Source organism: Kogia breviceps, chromosome 11, assembly GCF_026419965.1.
Source record: "Kogia breviceps isolate mKogBre1 chromosome 11, mKogBre1 haplotype 1, whole genome shotgun sequence".
Taxonomy (NCBI): domain Eukaryota; kingdom Metazoa; phylum Chordata; class Mammalia; order Artiodactyla; family Physeteridae; genus Kogia; species Kogia breviceps.
Genome location: NC_081320.1, coordinates 77,426,704 through 77,453,732, shown reverse-complemented (window position 1 = coordinate 77,453,732; position 27,029 = coordinate 77,426,704). Strand labels below are relative to the sequence as shown.

Genomic DNA, 27,029 nt, shown 5'->3' with positions numbered 1-27,029 from the left:
TAGTTTCATTCGGGGTGCTTTTGGCCCCCCACGGGACATTTGGCAATGTCTGGAGACATGGTTGATTGTCAGGACTTGGGAGGATACTACTGGCATCTGTGGCCATAGGCCAGAAATGGTGCTAAATTATCCTCCAGTGCCCAACACAAGGCCTCCTGATAAAGAATTATCTGGTACAAAGCATCAGTAGTGCTGAGGTTGAAAAACCCTGTCCTAGTCATTCATGAAAATTATAATATTAAAATATTGATCAAATTAAAAAGTCTCATCATATATATCTTAAGTTGGACGAAATATTATTTGTTCTGTTAATATGTAGCAAATGAATTTGTTCAGTTCTTGATACTTTGGTTCCTGACCTAAGTTAGTTTTCTTAGTTTCTGTCAATATCAGGGATTCTTTTCATCAATGTACTTATGTATCTTAAGAAGTTATTTGCTTTCCAAACAGTAGAATACACATATATCTAATGAATCATTGCTGAGCTCAGCAAACACCATTATTTGAGACTTACAACTGCCACAGAAGATTGGAACTATTAACTTGTCAGTTTGATCAAAGTACATTTGACCAAAATAATTTGATCAGTTTACTAATGTTGATTAATGATGACATGAAACTTGATGATATTATCTGCTTCGTAGGCACTTAGCCTGCATTCTAAATCTGTTAATTTTTTTTAAAAAAAAACATTAAAATAAGATTTCTACTTCCTCTGGAAGAATATTGTGGATTTCTGAGGCAGGAGAAGAGATTTGGAAAATTTGGGTAATTCCATTGTTTCCTTTCTCATTAGACATTGGGTGATGTATCATGTTTGAGTTAATTGTATGGAGTGGAAAAAACTTAGAAGACATATTTTGTGTTTATTATTGTTGGCTTAAAAGTTGACTCTTTTTCCTGGATGTTGCATGACACATCAGTTATTCGTTTGGTATTGACTTTGGTGGTCTGATGTTTCCCCAGAGGGGCTCTGATGTTGCTGAATCTTTCATGCTTCTGACTTTGTGTTCACCTCCTGGGTGCTGTCTCAAGTATAGCTTCTTGTAGTGAAAATTTATGATACTTAGGACTTTAGTTTGTTTTGGGTACAGCACTAAATGCTCTTCATGAATTACCCATTTTATTCTCTCACAATGCCATGAGGCATAGCTGTTTTTACAATTCCCACTTGTCAGTGGTTGTATAACCTAGAGGGTGGTGGGACCAGACCTGCTTAATGACCTTTGCTGTCTTCAAAGGAGAGGGGCTAGGTGGGTGGGTGGTGTTCCTTGAGGGGGATAATATGGAGGGAGATCTGATGACATCAGTGAACTATAATACAACACCATTTCTTAAAGTTCTGCAAGGACAGGTAAGGCACTTGCTGGTGGAGGAAATGGGGTTTTAAAAGGATTGCCTTGTGAAGTCAGTTTTCCCTCCCTTTTGCTAGCAGCTGGGGCAGAATGGGGGGGTACAGACTTGCAGTAACACCTCTGACCCGAGAAGAAGCTCCCCAAGTCAGGTTTGGCTGCTTGAGTTTAGACAGACCTCTGCAGGCCCCACGACCCTCTAGTTCTTCCTGACGACGGTCTAGGATGGCAGTATCTCTGGGTAGGAAGCACTTCTACAGGGTTTTCACGTCTAGGAAGCTAAATGAATTGAGGTTTGTACTACGCTTTGTGTGCGTGTGTGCACGCACTTGTGACCCCCATTAGCGTGATGAGGGAGGTATTGTCTCTCCTGTGGGTGCTGGGTGCATGCCTGCTAGAACTCGGGTCCCATGGGAGTGTAACTAGTTAATACTGCCCAGTTCTCTCGGGTCTGTGAGCTCCTTCAGGACGGATAATGTGTTAACACTAGTCATAATAGAGACCAAATGTGTCCTAGGTGCCCTTGGTTTGAATGATGAGGAAACTGAGCAACTGCCTAAGGTTACCAGCCAGTGAGTGGAAAAGCTGGGATTCCTACGCAGGACTGTCTGATGTGAACACCTGTGCCCTTTTCACCACTTCTTCATCTTTTCTCCATCTTTCATCTCCATCTCTGGCACACGGTAGTTAATAAATGTTAGTTGAAGGGATGCACGCTGCCTGTGCAACCTTACAGGTGGAAACTAAGTATTGCTTTTACCTGAACATAATGCAGAGCTGCAAAACCAAAGAAGAGTGACAAAGAACCTCAGGTATACGAGCCTGAGGAGCTGCCAGAAGGAAGCCCTGGGTTCTCAGGGTCTCTTCCTGTTTGTGTCTCTCAGGTCTGGATTTCCCAGTCTCCAGTGCAGCCTCAGAAATCTGCTTCTGGAGCCTTCCCAGGGAAAGCTTTCCAAATGTTCCTTGATGCCATTTGGACTTTGACTTTCAGTGTGTGTCTTCATTCTGACACTCCCTGATGGTGGCCCCCCTGCTGTCCTGGAGGGAAGTCCTTACCCACGCCCAGCTCCAGGTGTGGGCCCCCTCTGGCTGTGGGGCTGGAGAAGAGAGGTTGGCCTTTTTCGCATCTCAGGTTTCTCCTCTGTAATGTTAGGGACTTGAAGTGGTAGGTAGTCTATGTCCATAGTTCTTCACCAGTTTTTTTTAATCGGGCTTTTTAAGAATATGCAAAAAACACACAATTCTGTGGGACTCAGACTCCCCTCACACAAAACCCATCCATCTACCAGTTACACCGCGTTAAAGGATCTCTTCTTTACTGGGTTCTCTCTATCTCTGACAGTGTATGGCATGCCATTATAACATTGTGTTCTTTTTAATTAGCAAATGTATTGTGAAGATAGTCTGTATTAGGACTAATCAAATTCATAGACCTTTCAACCTGGGCTTTGACACAGAAAAAGACTGAGGATTTTGATGTAGGCTCCTATCAGAGAGGTGCTGACAACTCCAGACGTTAAGACTTACGGATTATTCCTTCTGACTTTTTACCCCATGTTCTCATTTATATTATACAAACAATGGATGAATGTGTTTTTCTTGGAGGAGTGAATAGTGGAGAGATGTTTTGTAGGTGGAGTTTTAGCCTTACAGGGAACATCAGTAATTTATCAACAGTTTAGTTTAAACACTTAATGGGTAAAGCATTTGAGGAGCTGTTGGGTCCCACAGAAAAACTTGAAATCCTCTTTCCTCATTACTCTCGATCTCTGCACATAGCAGCTACTCTCCAGACTCCCCATTCCCATGACCCTGAATGCTCTGAACCTCTTTTCACCCCACCTCCTTTCCTGGCCTTGTTTTCTGCCAGTAAACTCTGTTCTCTGTTGAAAAAAAATCCCACCCACCTTTCTGGGGCTGCTTCAGAGATCTTGACTCCTTCCTCTCATGGGGAAGTTTTCAGTCACTTAGGTTTTACATATGTTCTTTCATTCCCTGGTGGGAATGAAAGAGGTGGAAGGTAGGAAACTGAAGGGGTAAGAGGAAGAGACAACCTCACGGGCATCCCAAAGTATTTCAGGACCATGTGGTACCCACACCACTCACTCCAGCAGACAGTCTCTCAAGTGGAACATACCTTTCAGCAGACGAGCAGTTTATTCATAACATTCTAACCAGTCCCTCATACATTTGAATCAAACCTTTGTTTTACTCGCATGTATTTTTGAAGGGAAATAAGTGAGCAAAATCAAATATTTGGTTTACAGCAGTTAAGATGGTTAAATGCAAACATTCTTGGCTTGCCCCTCTGCCCCCCTCCTTATTTTTGGGCCCCTGTTCTGCCTCCCAGATAGTCTGATAGCCTGTTGCCCTGGGACTCGGATGGGATTTTATTTACTGCCTGGTGGAAACAGGCAGTTGGGAGGTGGGGTAGGGGAAGCAGTTAGAATAATACAGGCATTTTGAAACAGTTTCTTGGCGTTTTTGGTTTTTTTTGGGCAGCTAAGATAGGCCTGCTCAAAATATTTTTTAAAAAATGTTTTACCTTAGTGGGCTCTGTGTTTGCCAGTGTAAATGTTTCCAAATTGTTCTCTTGATTTCATTCTTAAGAATCGAGGCAACTGGTATACACAGAGATTACTTTTGTTTTTTTGGTTTAAAAATGCAATTATTTTTGTTGAGAAATAATGACTGTGAAGTTACCTATCAGAAGCCAGCTAACTGAACTCCATGCAGAGTGTTTCTATACATTATAGTAATGGAAGGTAGTAGTAATGACAATGCTGATCTCATAGGACTTGCCTTGGCATTTATGGGAAAATCCCACAGAAGTGAGGAAGTTACCAGTCCTTTTATTTTCAACATTTCAACAAATTAGGGCATAGAACTCAGTATCTCCTGGGTCCCATATGGGAACTGAATTTTACTGAAGTTTAATGTGGAACTGAAAGACCTGAAAAGAGATTTTAACAGGACAAATGAGTTCTGGCAAAAAAGATAGCAGGTTAGTAATGTAAGTTAATAATAAGCAACTTTCAGTGGTGCTCTTACAGTTGATCGTATTTGTGAACTGTTGGCAATAATATTTGTTACTCTGTAAGGCCTGCTCTTTTGGAATACGTTTTTTTTTGCTGTCTTTAAGGACACAAGAAGGTTAAATGCCCAATTTTGTTAAGCAGTGAGGGGGAAAAAATTAGGGGTTTTGTTTCCTTAATACTTTGGTCTATTTTGTATCTTTTATATTTAATTTTTTTTCCATATGTAAGAGAAATAGTGTGAGGTGCAGGAGGAAGCAGTTGGCTCTAGTCTTGTTTCTGCCACTGTTGACAGTTACTTAATTTTTTGGTCTTGAATAAGTTACTGAATTCCTCTGGCCCTCAGTTTCCCCATCTGTAGAGTGACATGATTGGACTAAATCATGTCCAATCTCTTAGCTGTCTGAACACTGCTTTCCATCAATGAGGGTATAACTGGCCTCACTGCAGAATGTAGAATACCAGACCATTATCCCATGAATTGTAGAGTAAGTCTGGGGAAACTACACAAAGCCGCTTACTCTAATTGACTTGCCATGCTCAGTGTGTATCACATAATGATGCTATCCTATTGTTCAGTGAGTTAGATCTTACAAATTCCCCAGTTGCCAAAACCGTGATGGATCTTCTGGCCTTGGCAGACACGTTGCTTTCATGAGTTACATTGCACATGATGATAAACCCCCATGGTTTTCTGAGCTAATGTGCGAGGTAATGCTTCCACTGGGGGAAAAACCCTACCTGTTTCTCTAAAGAGGACATATTTTTCCCCACTTTCAAAATAATTCCATTACCAAATGTAAAGATGTATAATAAGATATGATCATTTCCAAGTTTATACTGTTTTTTGTTTAGTGTAAGCAAATTTTGCTTCTCTAGTCTTTAAGGACGTAAGAAGGTTAAATGAAATGAAAGAAAAACATGATTCTAAAATATCATTGTGGGGAACTTCTTATTCTGGTCATGCCAATAGCAGCATACTTTTATCAGAGGACCTTTGATGCAGATAACAATTATAAACTGTGGACAAGATATAAAATCCATATTTGAAGCCACCGGAGAGCAACTGATAGCTGACAGAAATTGGAGGGAAGTTGATTCTTGAAAGATGCGAACTGCACTGGATAAAGTTAACATTCATATACTATTTTTGCCTGGTGCATTCCCCAGTCTGTGCATAGTGGGAGGGCTAGACATAGAGCAGAAAGTGGCAGTTACTGGCTGGAGGAGTTAGGAGATGAATGGCATTTGTGGCTGCCAGAGTGACTGGAAAGTGAGGAGACACATCCAGTAATGGAGAGAGTCACAGAAGAGGAAGCCGCAACATTTTACATTAAACTCTGTCCAAATTCTTGGCTGATTCATGGAGAGACTCTAAAGTTCCCAATGAGAAGAAACAGCTGGAAAGCTGAAAGAACTGAGTAATTCCAGCCACTGTACACCATAGCGAAACAATTTGGAGTTTGAATCTAGCTAAGTAACTGATCAATATTCTTCAGAAAAAGATGATCTCTACAACATAATATTCATAATAGCCTTCCCATAATAGCAATCACATGAAGAAAAAGGAAATGATTTATAGTCAAGAGAAGAAACAGTCAATAGAAAACAACCCCAAGATGATTGAGATGCTGGAATTTAGTGCATAAGGACTTTAAAAGCAGATATTATAAATATTGTAGACCCAAAATATGGTCATAATGCAATAATAGATGGGAAATTTTAATAGAAAAACAGAAAACAAAAAACCCAGATGGAAGTAAGATAAGGAAATTTTGATCAGGCTGTCTTCAAGTTCAGTTATTCTATTTTGAACAAAGATAAATGATTCAAGAAAAATGGAAAAGTGTCTTGGTGCTGTTAGGATAATATCAGCTGTTAGGATAATATCAAATAGTATATATGTAATTGTAATCTCAGAAGATAAGAGAATGTGTCAGGAAAAATATTTGAAAAGATAATGGCTGATGGTTTCCCAGATTAGGTGAAAAACAAACTTAAAAATGAAAGCAGGTCAGCAAACCTCAAGATGAATACAAGGAAAATCACACCTAGGCGCTTCATAGAAAACAGCTGAAAATCAATGAGAACATTGAAAGCAGCCAGAGCTAAAAGATAAATTACATACAGTAGAACAATGATATAAATGATGGGTCATATCTCATCAGGAACAAAGGAGGTTGTAAAGTGGTAGAACATTTTTAAAGTGCTAAAGAAACAAGCTATTTGAAATTTCATGTCCAAAGAGAAATCCTTCAACGACAAAGGTGAAATAAAGGTATTTTCAGAGAAATGAAAATGGAGACAATTTGTTGTAGATCTGCCCAACAGGAAATTCTGAAGGAAGTTCTTTAGACTTAAGGGAAATGACACCAGATTCTACCAGATGGAATAGTGTGGGGTTTATAGCATAAGTAGATGTAAAAATCATACATTTTAATACATTATGAGTGCTGTAGAGATCTTAAGGATAGTGAGATCTGTGAAACTGTCAGTGTTCTTACAAGAAGAACAAGAATTTTATGGTGCTTTGTAGTTTTTAGTTTTTTAAAAACATATAGGTCGGGCTTCCCTGGTGGCACAGTGGTTAAGAATCTGCCTGCCAGTGCAGGGGACATGGGTTCAAGCCCTGGTCTGGGAAAATCCCACATGCCACGGAGCAACTAAACCTGTGCGTCCCAACCACTGAGCCTGCGCTCTAGAGCCCGTGAGCCACAACTACTGAGCCTGCATGCTACAGCTACTGAAGCCCATGCACTTGGAGCCTGCGCTCAGCAAGAGAAGCCCCCACAATGAGAAGCCCATGCACTGCAACGAAGAGTAGCCCCCGCTTGCCGCAACTAGAGAAAGCGCGCACGCAGCAATGAAGACCCAACGCAGCCAAAAATAAATAAATAAATAAAACTAAAAAAACCCACGTGTAGGTCATTTATAAAATCATTCTCACAGGATTGTTTGGGAGAAAGAACTTAGATGATATGAAAATCAGATTGTAAGAGAAAAGGAAGTGATGGTGGTAGTGGGTGTAGATCAATCACACATTAAGGGGCCTGGAAGTAGTTGCAGGAGCAAACAAAGTTTTTGTAGAATTATTTTTAATAAATTCTGAGAGATCCTTCTCTTATAGTAACTCTGATAGGGTAGAAAGGGTGGGGATGGAGGGAAGAGGAAGGCACTGATAACCCACTCTTAGTAGAAACAATGGCCAGAATCTAGGTGATCTAGAATTATAAGTTTACAGAATCCATAGGTAACTAGGTGATCAAATCTTTACTGAAGGAGTTTTGGTGTAAAAAGTATCCTGCTCAAATATGTCCACTCTGCTCTCCAGACTTTTGGATCGTACACTGATACCAGCAAAAATGTGTTAGTATGTACCCTATATATGTAGCCCATGAACTATTGAGCTAATATATTATGAATGTTATAAAACATTCTAAACAGAACATAAAAAGGAAGAGAAATACAAAGAAACAAAAGTAAAGTTCTAGGGCTTCCCTGGTGGCACAGTGGTTGAGAGTCCACCTGCCGATGCAGGGGACACGGGTTCGTGCCCCAGTCTGGGAAGATCCCACATGCCGCAGAGCATCTAGGCCCGTGAGCCGTGGCCGCTGAGCCTGTGCGTACGGAGCCTGTGCTCTGCAACGGGAGAGGCCACAGCAGTGAGAGGCCCGCGTACCGCAAAACAAACAAACAGACAAAAAACAACAACAAAAAAGTAAAGTTCTAGTATTATTGGATCACAGCATTATATTTTGTTCCTTTTGAGGATGGTATCTAGTTTGAAGACCACTGCAGTGACAATAAAAGGGGATGTACTTGTAGTTATTTTGTTTTGGATTATCTGTCTATATTTCTCTTTATGGAGTACACATAAAATTTTATATAACTGGAATATCATATGTCTTTAAAAAAATCATGGACAGCTTTAAAATTCAATCTTGCTTTTTTTTTTTGCGGTACGCGGGCCTCTCACTGTCGTGGCCTCTCCTGTTGCGGAGCACAGGCTCCGGACGCACAGGCTCAGCGGCCATGGCTCACGGGCCCAGCTGCTCCACGGCACGTGTGATATTCCCGGACTGGGGCACAAACCCGTGTCCCCTGCATCGGCAGGCAGACTCTCAACCACTGCATCACCAGGGAAGCCCCAGTCTTGCTTTTTACCTTTACTGTCATTCCTCCCCACTTGAACCATACTACTCCCCTTCATAGATAACTTAATAACCTAGTGCCTAAGCTGTGCTATGTTTCCCATGTCCATACAGTCATTTATTATTGCTTAATAAATAAGGACATAGTATATGAATGTTTCTGCGTCTTCATTTTCTAACTTAAAATAGGTTGTAGAAAATCCTCCAACATTGATAAAACTCATTTTTAATGGTTACATAATATTCCATGTTGTTAATGTGCTGATTGATTGAACCATTCTTCTATTGGCCATTCAGCTTGTTTCCAGTGTTCCTAACTTTTTTTGCTGTTATAAACAGTGATTCAATAAACATATTAAAATATATATCCTTATGTACTGGGATTTATTTCTTTAAATTATAAAAGATGCAGTTACTAGGTAATTGGATAGCTTTATCTTGAATTTAAGTTTTCTAGATTGATTTCCAAGGTCTTAGAACTCACATTTCCACCAGTGATGCCGAAGAGTATTGTTCTTCTCCCACTTTATGTCCCTGTCAGCCATAGTTCCATCCTTTCTTCCCCACATTTTTGTGATTTGAAAAAATCTTGGCAGAGTGGGTGTGAAATGCAGTTTTTTTTATTATTATTATTATTTTTGCGTTACGCGGGCCTCTCACTGCCATGGCCTCTCCCGTTGCGGAGCACAGGCTCCGGACGCGCAGGCTCAGCAGCCGTGGCTCACGGGCCCAGCCGCTCTGCGGCACATGGGATCTTCCCAGACCGGGGCACGAACCAGCGTCCCCTGCATCGGCAGGCGGACTCTCAACCACTGTGCCACCAGGAAAGCCCGAAATGCAGTTTTAAGTTTGCATTGCTGGTGAGGCTGGGCATCTTCTCAGTCTTCTGGATTTTTCTCTTCATTGAATTGCATGTTCATGTCCTTTGTCTGTTTTCTTACTTGGTTTTGTTCCCATTGGGTTACCCATTTGTTTTGTTGTTAATTTATGAGACCTTTGTATCTCATACCCATATTTTTCACATGCATTGCAGGTATCTTTTCTAATCTCTTATTTAATTATTAACTTTATTTGTGGTATCTCTATGCACAAACTAATTTCTGTTTTCTAAAGTCAACGTAATTCTTCCCAAAGTCAAATTTGAATTATTTGCTTAGAAATTCCAATACAGAATAGGGTAACAGCCCTGAGAGCAAAGTTCTCCTAGTATATACATGAGCTGGAGAGGCACTGCCTTCACCATGTTCTCTGGGTAGACCTACCATGCAGGGGCTTAAATTGGGCACATACCCAAGCAAGGTTCGTTATGAGCCCTGTTGCCCTAATGTGGGAATATCCAGCAGAGCAAGATTTACTTGATCGCATTTGGCTGCCTCTCACGTAGTTTTGTCCTCCTGTGCCTCAGACTTATTGAAATAGGCCATATTTTTTCATTAGGTAATATTGGCTTTAGGAAAACAACATTTCCAGCAGTGTGGATCTTGCAGGTCCTGTAGGGCAGTGGATATTTTATTTCAGCTGGATCAAACCCTGAAAGAGGAATGGAACAGATGTTTGAATTTGGTTAAATGCTTTCAATATTTATTACTTAGGTGACCTAGTTTAGCAGCAGTTGTAATAGAAAAAAACAAGGCCATTTGGGAAAAAGTTTATTGCATTCACCTTAAAAATCAAAAAACTTTCCCCTTTTAATTTTAGTTAGCTTGAATGTGGGGAAGTAAAACCACGAGAGATTCTCTTCCCACTTTGAACAGATATTTACATGTATACTACATTAAAAATAGTTTCCCATATGAAATATTTTTTGATGTGACTAGAGAACAGTTTTAGAACTACAGTTCTTGATGTGCTTATAACTGAGTTTCAGAGCTTGGGGACTTTTGAGGTCGTCTCATAGAGCCTTGCACCTTATAAATGAGGGAACAGACTAGAGGAATTTGATCCACGGCTCTCAGAGATTCAGTGGCACAGGCAGAAGTACAATTTGAATTTCCAAAATTTGATTCAGTGTTTATGCTTTCTCCATCTCCAGTGCTGTGGATGCCATGTCCTGGAAAAGCGAGCTCTTGGATCCTTGTACTGTTGTATCCATCCTTGACTCTTTAGATGCTAGTCTCAGAGCTCATTGTAAGGAAGAGCCTTGGCTAGGAAGAGGGAAGACTGTAGAAGAACAGCTTGTCTGACAGGTTCCCACTATCTTTTTCATTCTTCTGGGTTTATAGGTAATGAGGAAGGAGTGTACAAAGTTAACATCCAAAACCAGAAACCATGAATGTCCCTTTCAGCTGCCATTAGGGTCCGTGATGGAGAGTTGACTAAAAATTCATGTAAATACAATAGCTCTAACAGTGCTGTGGGAGAAGAATTTGGAGAATGAGCAGTTGTGTATGAAAGGCTTCCCAGGCAAGTGGATATTTATTTCCCATATCTGGCCAACCAGCCATTAATGCCTTGCAGTGTTGTAAGGCATGGGTCACTGGAGAATGTAACATTATGGCAGAAGAGGCTGAAATCTCATCATGTGGTGTAAGGAGCAGCTACCAAAGGGAAGAGTGTTGGAAAGCAGGAGGGGAAAAAAACTGAAGTGGTAATGTGGGGGATATAACATATACCTGATTATTACTGTAGAGTTGGCATCTTAAACAGTTGGCTAAAAGGAGACAAAAACATATTTGGAATAGACTGAGATGAATAAGCCTTACGTTTTATCATCCAGAAATACTGAAGGATGGGGAACAGGAAGGGTAAGAAAACTGCCCTTTCCGTCCCTGTTTTTTAATTTTTTAATTTTGTTTAGTTTTGGGTTTGTTTGTAGGGAATCTGGGGTCTTCTTTACATAGGTTTTTTTTTTTAATATAGTTGTAAACCTTGGCCATTTTAACCTTTTTAAGTGCACAAGTCATTGGCATTAATTACATTCATGCTGTTGTGCAACCATCACCACTGTGTTTTCAAAACTTTTTCATCACCCCAAACAGAAACTCGGTACCTATTAAGCTATAACTCTCCATCTCTCTCCCACTATTTTTCCATTCTGCTTTGTCTCTATAAATTTGCCTATTCTTGGCACCTCATTTAAGTAGAATCATACAGAATCTGTCCTTTTGTATCCAGCTTATTTCACTTCACATCATGTTTTCAAGGTTCTTCCAGGTTGTAGCATGTATCAGAACTTCATTCCTTTTTATGGTTGAGTAATATTCCATTGTGTGTATATCACATTTTGTTTATCCATTCATCTGTCAAAGGGCACACCTTGGGTTGTTTCTACCTTTCACCTATTATGCATGATGCTCCAGTGAACATTGGTGTACAAGTATCTGTTCGAGTCCCTGTGTTCAGTTCATTTTGGTCATATACATGGGAGAGGAATTGCTGGACCATATGGTAATTATGTCTTTAGCTTTTTGAGGAACTGCCAAACTATATTCCATAGTGGCTGTGGTGCTAGGTTCCTTGACTCTCCATTGGAAACTGGTGGAGGTCTCTCACTTGTAGGTATAACTATATAGATAACTGACCTCAGGGTTGCTGAATGGGACTGTAAATTCTAAACTCAGTATTTACGAATAACTTCAGAATTTTTTAAAATAAAAATTGTTTGAAACAAACATTGCTTTTAACTATACATTTGGGCAGTCTCTAAATATGAACTCTAATGTTATTGGAGGGGTGAAATCCTGTATTTGTGCTCTCCTCCTTATTGGTGGAGGGGAGTAAAAGAATCTGACACCCTTGTGTGTGCCTCAGATATTGTGCTAGGTATTTTCACACACTTAACTCACTGATACCCAAGAAAAGTATAGGTAAAGTCATATAATTAACATACCTCCATGTTTACTAAATAATGAGGCTTCATTTTGTAAACCATAGAACTCACAATTCTCAGATCATTATATCAGAGGAATGAAAATGTTTCTCTATTCTTATAATCTGTATTTTGATCAAGGATCACACAATGAATTGTAAAAGGCTTTATTTAGATTATGTGTGAAATTAGTATATGTTAATTAATAAAACTGAATCGTTTTTTAAAAAACAAATCCCATTTTATGTTGTCTTTACATTAACTTTGTGAGGTGGATATCATTACTCTCATATTGCAGTGAGGAAATTGAGATAATTCTCCCCTTCCTTCCCATGGCAAGTGGTAGGGTGAGGATCTGGTTCCTAGAATTTGATGAAAAAGCTTTGCAGTGGTCACTTCCTCAGTAGGGTAGAAGCCCTTAATTATTGTTTACATTTTGCATTTTTCTTAGATTGTATTTAGTTAGATTTACTCTGGCCCCTCTTAGTTTAGATAAATAGGAGATGGCTGCAATTCCTTTTAAATCTGTGTGCAGGGATGCTGTCCCAAGTAACCAAACATAGTAACTCATTTTTGACAAAACTAAGGACTTTGGTTATTAACAATATTTCTTCCTTCCATGGTTACTTGGTAAATAGATCATCAAAACCTTGAACTGAATAAGTTCAGTTATCTGTGCTTTTCACAGCTTTTGAGCAGTTACCTCATCCTTTGCAGAGAGGATATCTGCCTCATTAGCTTGTAGCTTTTTAAAAAAATTTTATTTTATTATTATTTTTTATACAGTAGGTTCTTATTATCTATTTTATACACATCAGTGTATACATGTCAATCCCAATCTCCCAGTTCATCCCACCACCACCCTCCCACCCCTGCTTTCCCGCCTTGATGTCCATACGTTGTTCTCTACATCTGTGTCTCTATTTCTGCCTTGCAAACCGGTTCATTTGTACCATTTTTCTAGATTCCACATGTATGCCTTAATAATCGTTATTTGTTTTTCTCTTTCTGACTTACTTCACTCTGTATGACAGTCTCTAGGTCCATCCACATCTCTACAAATGACCCAATTTCATTCCTTTTTATGGCTGAGTAATATTCCATTGTATATATGTGCCACATCTTCTTTATCCATTCGTCTGTGGATGGGCATTTAGGTTGCTTCCATGACCTGGCTATTGTAAATAGGGCTGCAATGAACATTGGGGTGCATGTGTCTTTTTGAATTATGGTTTCTCTGCCCAGTAGTGGGGTTGCTGGATCATATGGTAATTCTGTTTTTAGTTTTTTAAGGAACGTCCATACTGTTCTCCAGAGTGGCTGTATCAGTTTACATTCCCACCAACAGTGCAAGAGGGTTCCCTTTTCTCCACACCCTCTCCAGCATTTGTTGTTTGTAGATTTTCTGATGATGCCCATTCTAACTGGTGTGAGGTGATACCTCATTGTAGTTTTGATTTGCATTTCTCTAATGATTAGTGATGCTGAGCAGCTTTTCATGTGCTTCTTGGCCATCTATATGTCTTCTTTGGAGAAATGTCTATTTAGGTCTTCTGCCCATTTTTGGATTGGGTTGTTTGTTCTTTCAATATTGAGCTGCATTAGCTGTTTATATATTTTGGAGATTAATCCTTTGTTCATTGATTCGTTTGCAACTTTTTTCTCCCATTCTGAGGGCTGTCTTTTTGTCTTGTTTATAGTTTCCTTTGCTGTGCAAAAGCTTTTAAGTTTCATTAGGTCCCATTTGTTTATTTTTGTTTTTATTTCCATTACTCTAGGAGGTGGGTCAAAAAAGATCTTGCTGTGATTTATGTCAAAGAGTGTTTTGCCTATGTTTTCCTCTAAGAGTTTTACAGTGTCTGTAGCTTGTAGCTTTGATAATTAGAAATAGAAGTGGGGATGTGCATGGCTGGAATTTCTTTGTCTTTTCATTCGTTTTTCCTCTCTTGCTATTTGTTTTCTTTTTTTCTTTTTGTGAATACTAAGCAATATTGCCACCTTACATGTAAGTAATGTTTTCTACTTTTAAACTTTTTTCTTCTAGTTGTATTGATTTTTTTTTTCTACTTTTCAAAGTACTTGTAAATAGATGATCTCACTTGATACAGGTTTTAAAAAAATTCATATACTTGTAGTTTGTAAACTTAGAGAATGGTTTAAACACATAAAAACAGAGAAAATAGTATGGAGAAACTCCAAAGTATCCATCCTTATCAATTCAGAGCCAATTGTGTTCTTTTATACTCTGCCTACTTCTCTTCTTCCCCCTGATTATTTTGAAGTCAATCTGTAAATATATAGCATACATTTCAGTATCCCTAAAAGATAAGGGCTCTTAACACATACCCTCAAGACCTTTGTCTCACCTAAGGTAATTAATAAAATTTATCATTAAGAATCCAGGTAGGGCTTCCCTGGTGGCGCAGTGGTTGAGAATCCGCCTGCCGATGCAGGGAACACCGGTTCGTGCCCTAGTCCGGGAAGATCCCACATGCCACGGAGCGGCTGGGCCCATGAGCCATGGCCACTGAGCCTGCGTGTCCGGAGCCTGTGCTCCGCAGTGGGAGAGGCCACAACAGTGAGAGGCCCACCTACCACAAAAAAAAAAAAAAAAAAAAAAAAAGAATCCAGGTAAATTTCCCTAGATGTTTCATAAGTTTTTAACAGCTTATTAGTTCAAATTGGGATCAAAAAATATTTATTGTGGCAGTTTTTGTTTCTTAAATATTTTCATCTGTGAGTCCCTCTTCCTTCTTTTTTTGTTTCCTTGAAATCTCTTCACTGAACTGTAGATTTTGCTGGGAAATTAACATGTACTCTGCCCCTTGAATTTGCTGTAAGTGGTAGGTCTGCTGCAGAATTTCCTCTTAGTCATGGAGACTGGTCTTTTTGTTCTATTCAGGCCTTCAACTCATTAGGTTCACCCACATGATGGAGGGCAATCTGCTTACTCACAGTCCACCAAGTTAAATGTTAATCTCATCCAAAAACACCCTCCAGGTTGAAACATAAAATTAACCATCAAATGAGGGTGTAGTGCTAATTGTTGATTGACCAGTTTTCAAATAATGACTTGATTAACATCTTCCAAAGGTGACTTAGTTTTTTTAATGAATGGATGCATTTAAACATATTTCAAATAATTCAACCCAATCACAGTTATTCTTTGGCTAATGGAGTCTTCTTCAAATTGCTTCATTAGAACTTTTGACCTTCTAGACCTATAGTGATGTCATTTCTCTCATTTCTAATATTGATAACTTGTCTTCTTTCTCTTTTTGTTTTTCAATCTAGCCAGAGATTTATCAGTTTTACTGATCTTCTCAAACAGCTTTTATTGACTCCCCTCCCCCTCCCAAATTCATGTATTTCTGCTCTGGTCTTTATTTCATTTCTTTTTATTTTGGGTTTTATTTTCCTTTTTGCTGGTTTCTTTATTTGGAAGGCAAGGTCATTGATTTGAGACCTTTCTTCTTTTCTAATATAGGTATTTAGCACTACAAATTTACTCCTTGGTGTAGTGGTTTAGCAGCATCCCACAAATTTGGATAGGTTGTGTTTTCATTTTCATTCAGTTCAAAGTAATTTTTATTTCCCTTTTGATTTTGTCTTTGATCCATTGGTTATTTTGAAATTTGGTTTTTAGTTTACGATTATTTGGAGCATTTTCTAGAGATACTTCTGTTATTGATTTCTAATTTAATTCTGTTATGGTCAAAGAACATAATTTGTATGACCCAAACCCTTTAAAAGTTACTGAAATTTTTTATATGGCCCAGAATGTCTTCTATCTTGGTAAATATCTTGTATGCATTTGGGAAACGTGCTCTGCCCTTGGGCAAAGTGTTCTATGAATGCCAGTTGGGTTAAGCTAGCTGATAGTGTTGTTCAAGTCTTCTGTATCCTTACTGATTTCTGTGTACTTGTTCTGTCAATTGAAAGGTACTAAACCTGCAGTTACAGCTACAAAGTTTTATCCGTTTCTCATGGCTTTTTTTTTTTAAAGTTTTTGCTTCATGTATTTTGAAGCTCTGTTATCAGGTTCACAACTGTTGAGGATTCTTATGTCCTCTTGATGAATTGACCCTTATCCTTATGAAATGATGCTTTTTATCCTTGATAGTATTCTTTGCTCTGAAATCTACTCTGCCTATTATTAACAGCACTACTGCAGCTTTTATCTGACTCACGTTAACATGTTACTTCTTTTTTCCTTTAGTTTTTAACTTATTTGTGTCTTTATATTTAAAATGGAATTGTTGTAAGCAGCATATACAAGACCTGGGCGTTTTTATTCAGTCTGACAGTCTTTGACTTTTCATTGAGTTAAGACCATTTACATTTTTTAAGCACTTAATTTCAGCCCACTTCATTAAAAAAAAAATTTTATTGGAGTATAGTTGATTTACACTTCTTTTTTTTTTTTTTTTTTTTTTTTTTTTTTTTTTTTTTGCGGTACGCGGGCCTCTCACTGTTGTGGCCTCTCCTGTTGCGGAGCACAGGCTCTGGATGCACAGGCTCAGCACCCATGGCTCACGGGCCCAGCCACTCCGCGGCATGTGGGATCTTCCCGGACCGGGGCACGAACCTGTGTCCCCTGCATTGGCAGGTGGACTCTCAACCACTGCGCCACCAGGGAAGCCCTACACTTCATTTTTAAAAAAATCTCCCAAGCATTATGATTATTAAACTTCCCGTGAGGAGGCCTTGCTCACTGTGCTTCTTAGAGTCTCTTCTTCATTACAGCTCTTTTATTATAGTCCCCTCCCTTCTAGGAACTTGGGATTAGAGGGTTGGAGAATTCCTTGAATGTTTGCGTGTAGCAGTCAGGTCTAGAAGGCTCTAATAACCAGGGCTATTCCAGGGCACAGGGTGCCTCTGAGAGGCCAGCACTTGAGGTCAGACAGATGTCTTCAGAGGAGAGCGTGAGGACTGTGAGAGTAGTGTGGAGAATTGTTGGTGCAGCCCTGAGCCTTTCTCCCTTGTTATCCCAGACAATTCATGTCTGGCCCCAAATGCTTCTGACCTTGTTGGCGTAACCAAAGCCATACAGTAGATGGGACTCACCTTCCTTAGAAAGCGGTTTAGTGACTGACCAGATCTTATTTTTGCCTCGTGTCTTTATGGCACACCCTCAGCCCAATGCTAAGCAGTTTATCAAAGGGTTTTCTCCAACCACATTCTATACTGTTCCTTTGAGGAGTTCTAATAAAAATGATTATTTTCTTGGCCATCCCATTACATTTTCACTGATATTCTAGCATTCCTTACACCCAAGCCACCCAAACAACTTGAGTACAAGGCCACCTTCCTGTAGCCTTAATGGGGCTTCCAAAAGACACAGGTGGAAGTTGTATGTTTTTTTTATCAATTTCTTTATTATTGAATCTCAATTCTTGTATTCCTGGCTGCATCATTTCTGTGGACATCTTCATTGCTACTCCTGGAGGCCATTGGCTCTTTACTCAGGTGTTCATTACACCTGTTTTGTGATAATAGCTCATGGTTATAGCAGTGTTTCTCAACCTCAGAACTGTTGACATTTTTAGCCCGATAAGTCTTTCTCATGAAGGACTGTCCTGTATGTCATAGGATATTTAGTAGCATCCCTGGCTTCTACCCACTAGATGTGAGCACCTTACCTCCAAGTCCTGTTAATTACAGATGCCTTCAGATATTGCCAAATATCCCTGGTTGGGAGTCAAATCACCCCAGTTAAGAACCACTGGTAAAAGAAAATCGGTTCAACTTGGTTGAGTTTACCATGTTTATTCATGATGACCACCAAAGCTCCATTAATTTCCATGTCTTTCCAACATGCTCCCCCAACCCCCAGTTATCTACCTTCTTTAATTTTATTTTTTCAATATTTTTTGGTCGTTTTCACCTCATTTGAAGCGTAAGACTTTTTACTGGTCTATCCCTACATTGATATTTTCAGTGTAATCTTTACTTTCTTCCTGTTCTCATGACTGTGTTTGCTTGTTTCATTTCACTTTCTCTGTGTTTGTTCTGGCATGCTCCAGCCCTCACTCTGTTACTGGAAGTCTGTGCTGTCCTTTACTCTCCTCATCAGCAGCCTTTTACCTCCCAATTTTTTTTTGTTGGATAGATGATTTCCTATGAATGGGGTTACTGAAAACAAACACTTGTCTCCCCTTACCTGTGTGTGTGTGTGTGTGTGTGTGTGTGTGTGTGTGTGTGTATGTGTGTGTGTGTGTGTATGTGTGTGTGTTACTCTGCCTTGCGATCTCTTCCTAGAGGGAGGTTTTTCTTTGTCCATCTCTGTGCACATTGTCCTTGAACTTTGCAGGAAAGAGCCTTTCTCCATCAAATCACAGCTTGCATTTCTTATTTACTGTGGTGCATTCTGTTCTTTGAGGAGCATTCACCCACGCTTCTGAGCTACTTGAAACACAACCGGGGCACATATGACCACTTGAATTTTGTAAGAGAAACAGGCCCTGAAAGACTAGAGGTGACTCTGTGGCAGCACTGTTTCCTCTCCCAGTTTTTCTTCATCCTGATTATAAACCTAATCATAGGGGAGAGGGTTTGATCATGTCAGACCTACCTTCTGTGGGAAATATTTTATGGCCTGTTGGAGGCTCCCTTCTGTGAGGTCCGAAGCCCTTTCCTTAAGTGGAAAGGGGCTTGGGTGTTGCCAGATCCTCCCACACACTCTTACAGGTCAAATAATGGATTTAGTAGAAATATGGAAAAATTTAGTCCATTCTTGTGCCAAAAATTGCCACTGTTATGTAATTGTTTCCTTTCTACTTACAAAGATACAGAGGTTTACACAGATTCAAGTCTTCAGATGGCTGGCTGTACCCCTGACTTCTGGCCTGCTTCTCTCCTTTTCCGAGTGTCACCAGTAGTGCACCCATCAAGTGTTTCACCCCATGCAGTCCCACTCCTGTCACTGTTAAAGTGGCAGTGCTGAGGGGCTGGTGACCTACAACCCAACCCAGTGGCCTTTTCCAGTTGCTTGTTTCCCTGCCTTTTCTGCAGCAATTTTCAGGTGGTTCTCTCTCCTTTCCATCTAGAAACTTTCTTCCACTTATCGTTTCTGTATCTATGTTATTATTTTTTTTATCTCCTCTTGATTGTCTTTGTGTCCCCACCACTAAGTGCGACTAGCCTCCAAGACTGTGTGGTTCCATAGTTTTTCTGAAACATTTTTGCCTTAGAAGAATTTGGCCTCTCTTGGAACATCACTGTTCCTAAACTCAGAGGCTTTCTGTATCTGCTCCCCAGAGATCCACCCCACGTTTCTAACTCTAAAACTAACATAATTCTCTTCCTTACACACTGGCCCTTTTTTTCTGACTGCCTTAACTCAGCACACCTCCTTGCCTTTACTTTTCCTCTTGGACTTGAACCAAAGATACCCTTCTAGTCAACCAGGCTGGAAACGTTCATCATCTCTTGACTCCTTTTCCTTTTGCTCCCCGCCACCCTTAATTTAATCCTCAAGTCCTGTGACTCCTTCTGGTAGTGACCTCTGGCCAGTTCTAGATTTATTCCCTTTAAATGTTGTCTAAAAACTGCTTGCCATAGGAGATGAAGATTCAGCTTATTCATTTCACCTCTTGCTCCCTACTCTTCCTCTCAAACATCATTGTTGAGTATTAAGAGTTTGTCTCTGCATACTCCACCAACACATTTAAACCTCGATTTCCTCTTCCATCAACCTCATCTTTCAAGGTTGTGAATGTTCTCTCGTGATCCTCCATTTTGTAAGATGAGGGCAGTGGCTCTCCTCATCTTCCCTTCACTTCTCCTCTTCCTCTTCCAGAATTTGCCAACCTCCTCCAGCTAGGTATGTACATTTATATCACCTACATTGGTCACGTGGGTTGTTTCTAGCAGTTACAGCCTTCACAATATTGTCTGCGGGTGTTCCACTCAAGGCAAAGCTGAGTATAGGGTGCTTGGGTTGCTCTCTCTGTGTCTCCATAGCCAACATCTCTGTGCTTTCTGAAGGAGTGTGTTCCTAGCATCTAGTGGGAATGGAGTCTCCCTTTTCCCATTCCATCAATTGTGTATATATAGTCAAGTTTCTCCAAAATCTCAATCATGTTTTCCATTCTCATGACTCCCCCTTTTCTCCCTAGGATCATTCTCCTGGAGCTCCCTGTCTCCTGGTTGCCTGGCAGCCTTCCTTTTAGGGGAAATATGGGAAACCAATCTTGAAGCTAGGGGATCTCTAAACACCAGAATGAGAGGGCCTTACTCTGGGGGAGTAAGTTTTGTGGTTTGTACCACATAGTTCCATTCTTTTAGAGAAGAAGACTCATTTTTTCCCTGATGGGGGTCGAAGCCTGACTTTTGGATGTTCTCTTTGCTAGAATCAGGGAGAACAGATGTCTTCATATGTAGCCTTCTTAGTGAAGACACCAGTGTTCAGCCCTACTTCTAATTATCACCCTGTGCTTTACTTGGTTTGAGTATCCAGAACATGTCTGTGGTCTCCTGGGAAGATGGCTTCCTCTGTGCCTGTGTGATTTTTTTCGACCAGTGTCCTTAAGCTACTTTGTGACCCATTAGGAGTCAGGAAGTCATGACATCAATGTAGTAGTTCAAGACTGTCATTTAAAAAAAAGACAGGAGAGAATATTCATGTCCTTTGCATAGTAAAGATAAATATACTATTTTGTAATACTTAGCTGTATTAAAAAAATATGTATGGATGTGTACTGGATCTCCATGTCAAATGTGCTTCTTACTGTAGATTGAGATAAAAGAAGTTAAAATATTTAGGTATGGCTTCCTTCCTGCTACAACAGTCAACATTTCTCAGTCTGCCCTGCTCTCTTACATATTTGTTGAAATTTTTCCTGTATGTGTTAATGGGCTTTGTGAAACATTTTTAGTATCCTTGGTCAGTACCTGTGCCACACATCAGAAAGGATGCTGGAGCTGAGACCCTGAGGTCTCCAGCTCTGTCAAATGTGAATTTCTTACTTATGGGACTGAGTGGATATCCTGGGGAATCTAGTGGAGTGGGGAAGGGAGGAACACTAAGGGCTTAGGACAGTAGATGTTTGTCAGAACAGAGTACTTCAATATTTTAATGACTAGTGTGGCTGTCCTGTTGCATAACAGCCAAATGTCACGTCTGGATTTCTTTTCTTTTTTTATTCCTTACCTATAACTTTTAGAGCTTCTTTGGAGGAAGGGAAAATATATGGGTGCCCCAAATCCATTTTGAACCAGGGGTCCTGTAGTTTTCATTTTAATCTAATTTTCTTTAAACATTTTGGTTTTCCCTTAAAAATTATTTATAATGCTATGACAGATCTGATTTTCACTAGTGATTGTTAAGCTTTTTTTTTTTTTTTTATGTAAAGGATGGGGGAAGAAAGGAGAAAATCCCAATTGAAAGGAGATTTTTTTTTTCTTCCCTGGGAGATAGGAAACACTATATATACTTGAGTAAAAGAGAAGGAAAAGAAGAGTTAAGGAGGATATATATTTGTAAGGCTGAGAGATGGTCCAAAGTGGAAATAATTGTGAAGGGTGAAAGTAGAGGAAAAGGTAGTTGCCAACCATGAAGGAGGAGGTGAGGAAGAGAGAGTAGGATGGTGATTACATTTAATTTCTATTTGTGGAATGAGTGAGTGGACAGTTGCCTCTACTTGCCCCACATGGTGTCACTTCTTATGGCTTTGCTTCTCCATGAGGCTATGAGACACAGTGGCCTGTCTGTTCATGTGTCTGTGTGTCTTTGTGAGCACATGTATTTATTTACATCCTCGAATTGGAGGAAAGTGAAGGAGATAGAGGACGAGGAAGCACAGCTCTGTGTAGTTTCATATTTGCAATGTGTTTGTTGCTTGTAGGATAGTTGTAGTAAGACGTGGGTACCATTACCAGTACTATTACTCATTTCCTTTAGTTAATGACGGCTGAGGTTTGTTACTCAAGTTCTAGACCTGGTACAGCTCTTTTGTTTGTTCATTACCTTTTTGTTATGTTTAAGGAAAGGAGCCCACACACACATGTGCTTTCAGCTCATTTCTTGCTGCTTCTCACTTCTGTGATTCAGAGGGGAGAGAAAGGAAGGACCTCAACTAGAAGGCAGAGCCCACGGTCACCCTTATCTGGCAGTGGTCAGAGCAGGAATTAGTTGGAGCAGCTTCAAGGTGTCTTGGAATGCCTGGCTGTCCTCTTCTGAAGAGGAGTCAGCCTGTACTTCTCTCAGCAGGTCCCAGTAGTATAGTGACGGGGTTGACAGTGTAGCTGGGAGTGAGTTGCCCCTGAGATGAGAAGGAGGGTTTCACAGAGCAGCCTTGTGGTTCTTATCAGTCACCACCAGATGTGTCCAGCTGTTTCACTTTCTACTTCATCCCAATCAAACATACTTAAAGTTCAAACCAACACTTACATCATCAAAACAAAAGTGTTTACAATGTTAAGCTTTAGGCTTTTAGTAACTTAAGTCAGTCATCCAGTGACAAAGAGAATGCCCTTCCATGGCATTGCGTCTGGGAAAATCTAGGCGCAAGATGTATTGTCCTAGGCTTTCCTGGGACTACAGGGTTGAAAGTAATAGATTTAGATCGCTGACTGGCTAAGAGGAAGCACCCTTAATCCCAGCCTCTTCTATTTGTCTCTCGTGGTTGTCTTGTCTCACAAAATAGCTCGTCCATCCCAACCAGAAGGAATCCAATAGGCTGGATTTATTCAAGATTCTGCTACTGCTTTTTTTTTTTTTTAAACATCTTTATTTGAGTATAACTGTTTTACAATAGTGTGTTAGTTTCTCCTTTACAACAAAGTGAATCAGTTATACATATACATATGTTCCCATATCTCTTCCCTCTTGCATCACCCTCCCTCCCACCCTCCCTATCCCACCCCTCTAGGTGGTCACAAAGCACAGAGCTGATCTCCCTGTGCTATGCGGCTGCTTCCCACTAGCTATCTAATTTACATGTGGTAGTGTGTATATGTCCCTGCCACTCTCTCACATCGTCACTCTGCTACTGCTTTTGATGAGACACTGTGTGGGTGTTTTTGGTGGCTTGATGATTTATCTTTCTTACTCACCACCCGTGGTGTCCTTTCTTCCTCTTGTTCAGATAGTCCCTCATTAGGGCCAGTCTTTTGGGAAGATGGTTGACTGGACTAAACTCATGCTAATAAGGTGCCACAAAACCCCAGTTATAGTATGGTAGTTTGGAAATATTGTTCGGTTTAGATGGCTTTAACATGTCACAGTCAGTAATATTCAAGATTACAGCAGAGGGCTTCCCCGGTGGCACAGTGGTTGAGAGTCCACCTGCCGATGCAGGGGACACGGGTTCGTGCGCTGGTCCGGGAAGATCCCACATGCCGCGGAGCTGCTGGGCCCGTGAGCCATGGCTGCTGAGCCTGCACGTCCGGAGCCTGTGCTCCACAATGGGAGAGGCCGCAGCAGTGAGAGGCCCGTGTACCACACACACACAAAAAAGATTACAGCAGAGGGCAAGTTTCCTTCCAAAGGCTCAGTTTGCTGCTAAAATGGTCTGTTTCAACAATTTTAATAGCAAGTTCGCATTTTCCAGAATTAGTTGGTATATCTTCTTTATATTTTACATTGTTTGTCTTGCTTAGTGAATGATTTCAATTCTGTCCCTCAGGGAGTGAGTAAATCTGGATGAAGGCTTATTTTAAAGTATACAGTACTTGCAGCAGTAGAGAACTGTCATAGAAGAGAAAAGCGTTCAACCAGGAGGGTGAAAACACAGTAATCGTGTTCAGGAGTCCTCAGAGGTCTTGACTCGTGTCATTGACAAAATTATGAGATTGTTGTAAGTTATTATTCTATTATTCTTAGAGACTAGTAATTATGAAACACTTAACCTAAATAGTACAGTTTTAATCATTGAGATACAGCATGAAATATTAAAATAACTGTTAACTACAATGTTATGAGTGTGTTTTTTCCCCATCATCATAATTTATATTTCAAAAGATTATAAAATTTTTTTCAGTTTTTGTGTGTTCAGATTTTTACAAGAAATTTTTCTTAGCCCTGTGCAGCAGATATTCCATGGTACAGAATAGGAAAGTGAGGCTCAAAGAGGTTTAATACCTTCCTGATATACATACCTGTTCATGTATATTTTTGTCTTAAATATAACTTGCGTGTGTTGCATGAGGGCTCAAGGTGGCTGTGCTTTCAGTGCTTCGATAGACTCTGTCTGTTGACGACCTGTATGTCCTTACGCTTCTTGACTAGACAGGCAGAGTCCCCTTTATGTTGGAGGTTTCCAAGGGTAAGGTGTTATTATTTCTTAATATGTCATGACTACAGTATATGAAGGAAAAAATTAGCTTTGCATGAAATTTTTATGCTCCTTTCTAAGTCTAACTGATTTCTTATTCTATCCTTCTTAGTTGACTTTAAAAGTCCGTTATTAATTTCCTTATCCTTACTTTGTTTCTTTCCAGAGTGACACCCCTTTCCTCACAGAATGTGATGATTCATCATGGCCAGGCCCAGGAATATGTGCTCAAGCCCAAGTACTTTGCAGCTCAGAAGGTGATTTCGGGAGAGCAGTCTACGGAAGGTTCATTCCCTTTAAGATTTGGACACGATCATGTGGCAGCACCTTTTCAGTGTGAGTATGTCCTGTCAATCATCTTTCTAAGTTACAGTATCATGGTTTGGAAACGCTTCGCTCTGTAGATGGCTTTAATGTGTCACAGTAGATAAAATTCAAGAATCATTTTTAAAAAAATCCGTACTGGTTCCTGAAACTACCAGACAGCAATATGGTTTCCTTCTTCAGAGGAAAGGCAGTTTTCCTGGACATTGCAGGATCTGAAGTGACTTGCCTGTAATACTGTTTCTGCAAGATGGCTCCATTTCCAAGATATACTTGCTCTAATTTTCTGTATAGTTGTATGGCTGATATGTTTACATCGATAAAATATTTTCCTTAGTGAGCTAGCCAGGATTTATTCCTTGTGGTATGTCTGCACTGTCCTGCATTACCCTCTGAGATTTACCTACAGTGGATGTTTTCATGTTAGGAGGGCAGTGTTTTTAGTATGTCAGTTCCATGGTGTGGCAGGTTTTACTGAGTTTGTAAAGAGCTATTGTATCAGTGGCCAGCTTGGTTAATATCTCACTATGGGGGAGATTCAAGGACGAGCCCCAGCTCAGAGGGTGGGGAATGTGATGATTTGTGGGTTAAATATTGCAGAGTGTCTGCTGGCAGCATCTGGAGAAAACGTTCTTCAGTGAGGCGGCAGACCGTTCAAAGGGGAGAGCTGGATGTACACGCTCCTTCCAGCAGCTTCCTGCTCTGTCTCACGTTGACAAATGGCCTGCGCCATAAGTAATGAAAAAGAATGCCAGTTGTGAGGTTGAAAAGGACTGTCTTTCACCACCCAGAGTAGTGCGGAGAGCTGAGAGGGAATTCTTACTACTGTTTGGCACTTCAGAAGTCTGTGTCTGTACGGGCTTGGTTCCTGGGGACCACCTCCACATCCCAGAATTGGCCACTTAACAAAAAGAGTAGCTAATATAAGGTATGTACATTCCACGTTTCATCTTTTGAGAAAATTGTGCTCAGGACTCGAGGCTGGAACCCAGAGCAGTAGTCTGAGGTGATTTATTGGGATGATGAGGGAAGAATGGAGAAATTGTGTAGATCATCTCCTTGCCCTTTAGAAAGGATAGCTTCCAAGTTATTTGCAAAACAATAGACGTATCATCTTGTTTTTAAAGCTCCTTTGATTTCAGTGTTTAATAGCCTGGTCTCTAGAAATATCCCTAAGTATATAATATTTTTCTAATCTCTAAAAATCTAAAGAGGTACTACTATTTCCTTGAAACTTTATATAGATCATATTTTTTTTTTTTTTTTTTTTTTTTTTTTGCGGTACGCGGGCCTCTCACTGTTGTGGCCCCTCCCGTTGCGGAGCACAGGCTCCGGACGCGCAGGCTCAGCGGCCACGGCTCACGGGCCCAGCCGCTCCGCGGCACGTGGGATCCTCCCGGACCGGGGCACGAACCCGCGTCCCCTGCATCGGCAGGCGGACTCTCAACCACTGCGCCACCAGGGAAGCCCTAGATCATATTTTATAGAAGCTCTCCAAAATCAGAATGTGATGGGAAGAGTTTTTGAAAGCTTATGATCATACTGATAAAAGAATTCTGAATTTCATGGAGGTGTCAGGAAGAGATGGTTTGGGAATCTCTGGTATTAAGACTGGAGTCTAGTTTAATTTGCATGAATATCATCTAGAGCAGGGGTCTGCAAATTTTTTCTTCAAGGACCAGATAATAAATATTTTAGGCATTGGGAGCCAAGATACAAGTTGAGAATGTTACATATAGGTACGAACATAACTATTTAAAATGTAGACATTTAAAAATGTAAAAACTCTTAGCTAGTAGGTTGTTTAAAAAAAAAAAAAAAGTCAGGTAGCTGGCTGGACTTGGCCCATGGGCTGTAGTTTGCCAACTGGTAATCTAGAGACTTAGTTTCTCAATCTACTAAAAAGACAACCTATGGAATGGGAGAAAATATTTGCAAATGATGTGATGGACAAGGGGTTAATATTTAAAATACACGAACAGCTCATACAACTCAGTATCAAAAAAAAAAAAAAACCACCCAATCAAGAAAGGGGCAGAAGACTTGAATAGACATTTTTACAAAGAAGACATATAGATGGC

The 27,029-nt window shown here is 40.2% G+C and overlaps 1 protein-coding gene across 7 annotated transcripts in view; it reads left to right on the top strand.

Annotated features, from left to right (window-relative positions):
• LTBP1 (latent transforming growth factor beta binding protein 1) overlaps positions 1-27,029 on the top strand; it is a 432,121-nt gene that overhangs the window by 123,755 nt on the left and 281,337 nt on the right. For all 7 annotated transcript variants that reach the window (XM_067007826.1, XM_067007825.1, XM_067007830.1 and 4 more), the window contains one exon: positions 24,791-24,960. In XM_067007826.1, coding sequence (XP_066863927.1) covers positions 24,791-24,960 — 170 coding nt within the window. The remainder of the gene's footprint in view (positions 1-24,790; positions 24,961-27,029) is intronic.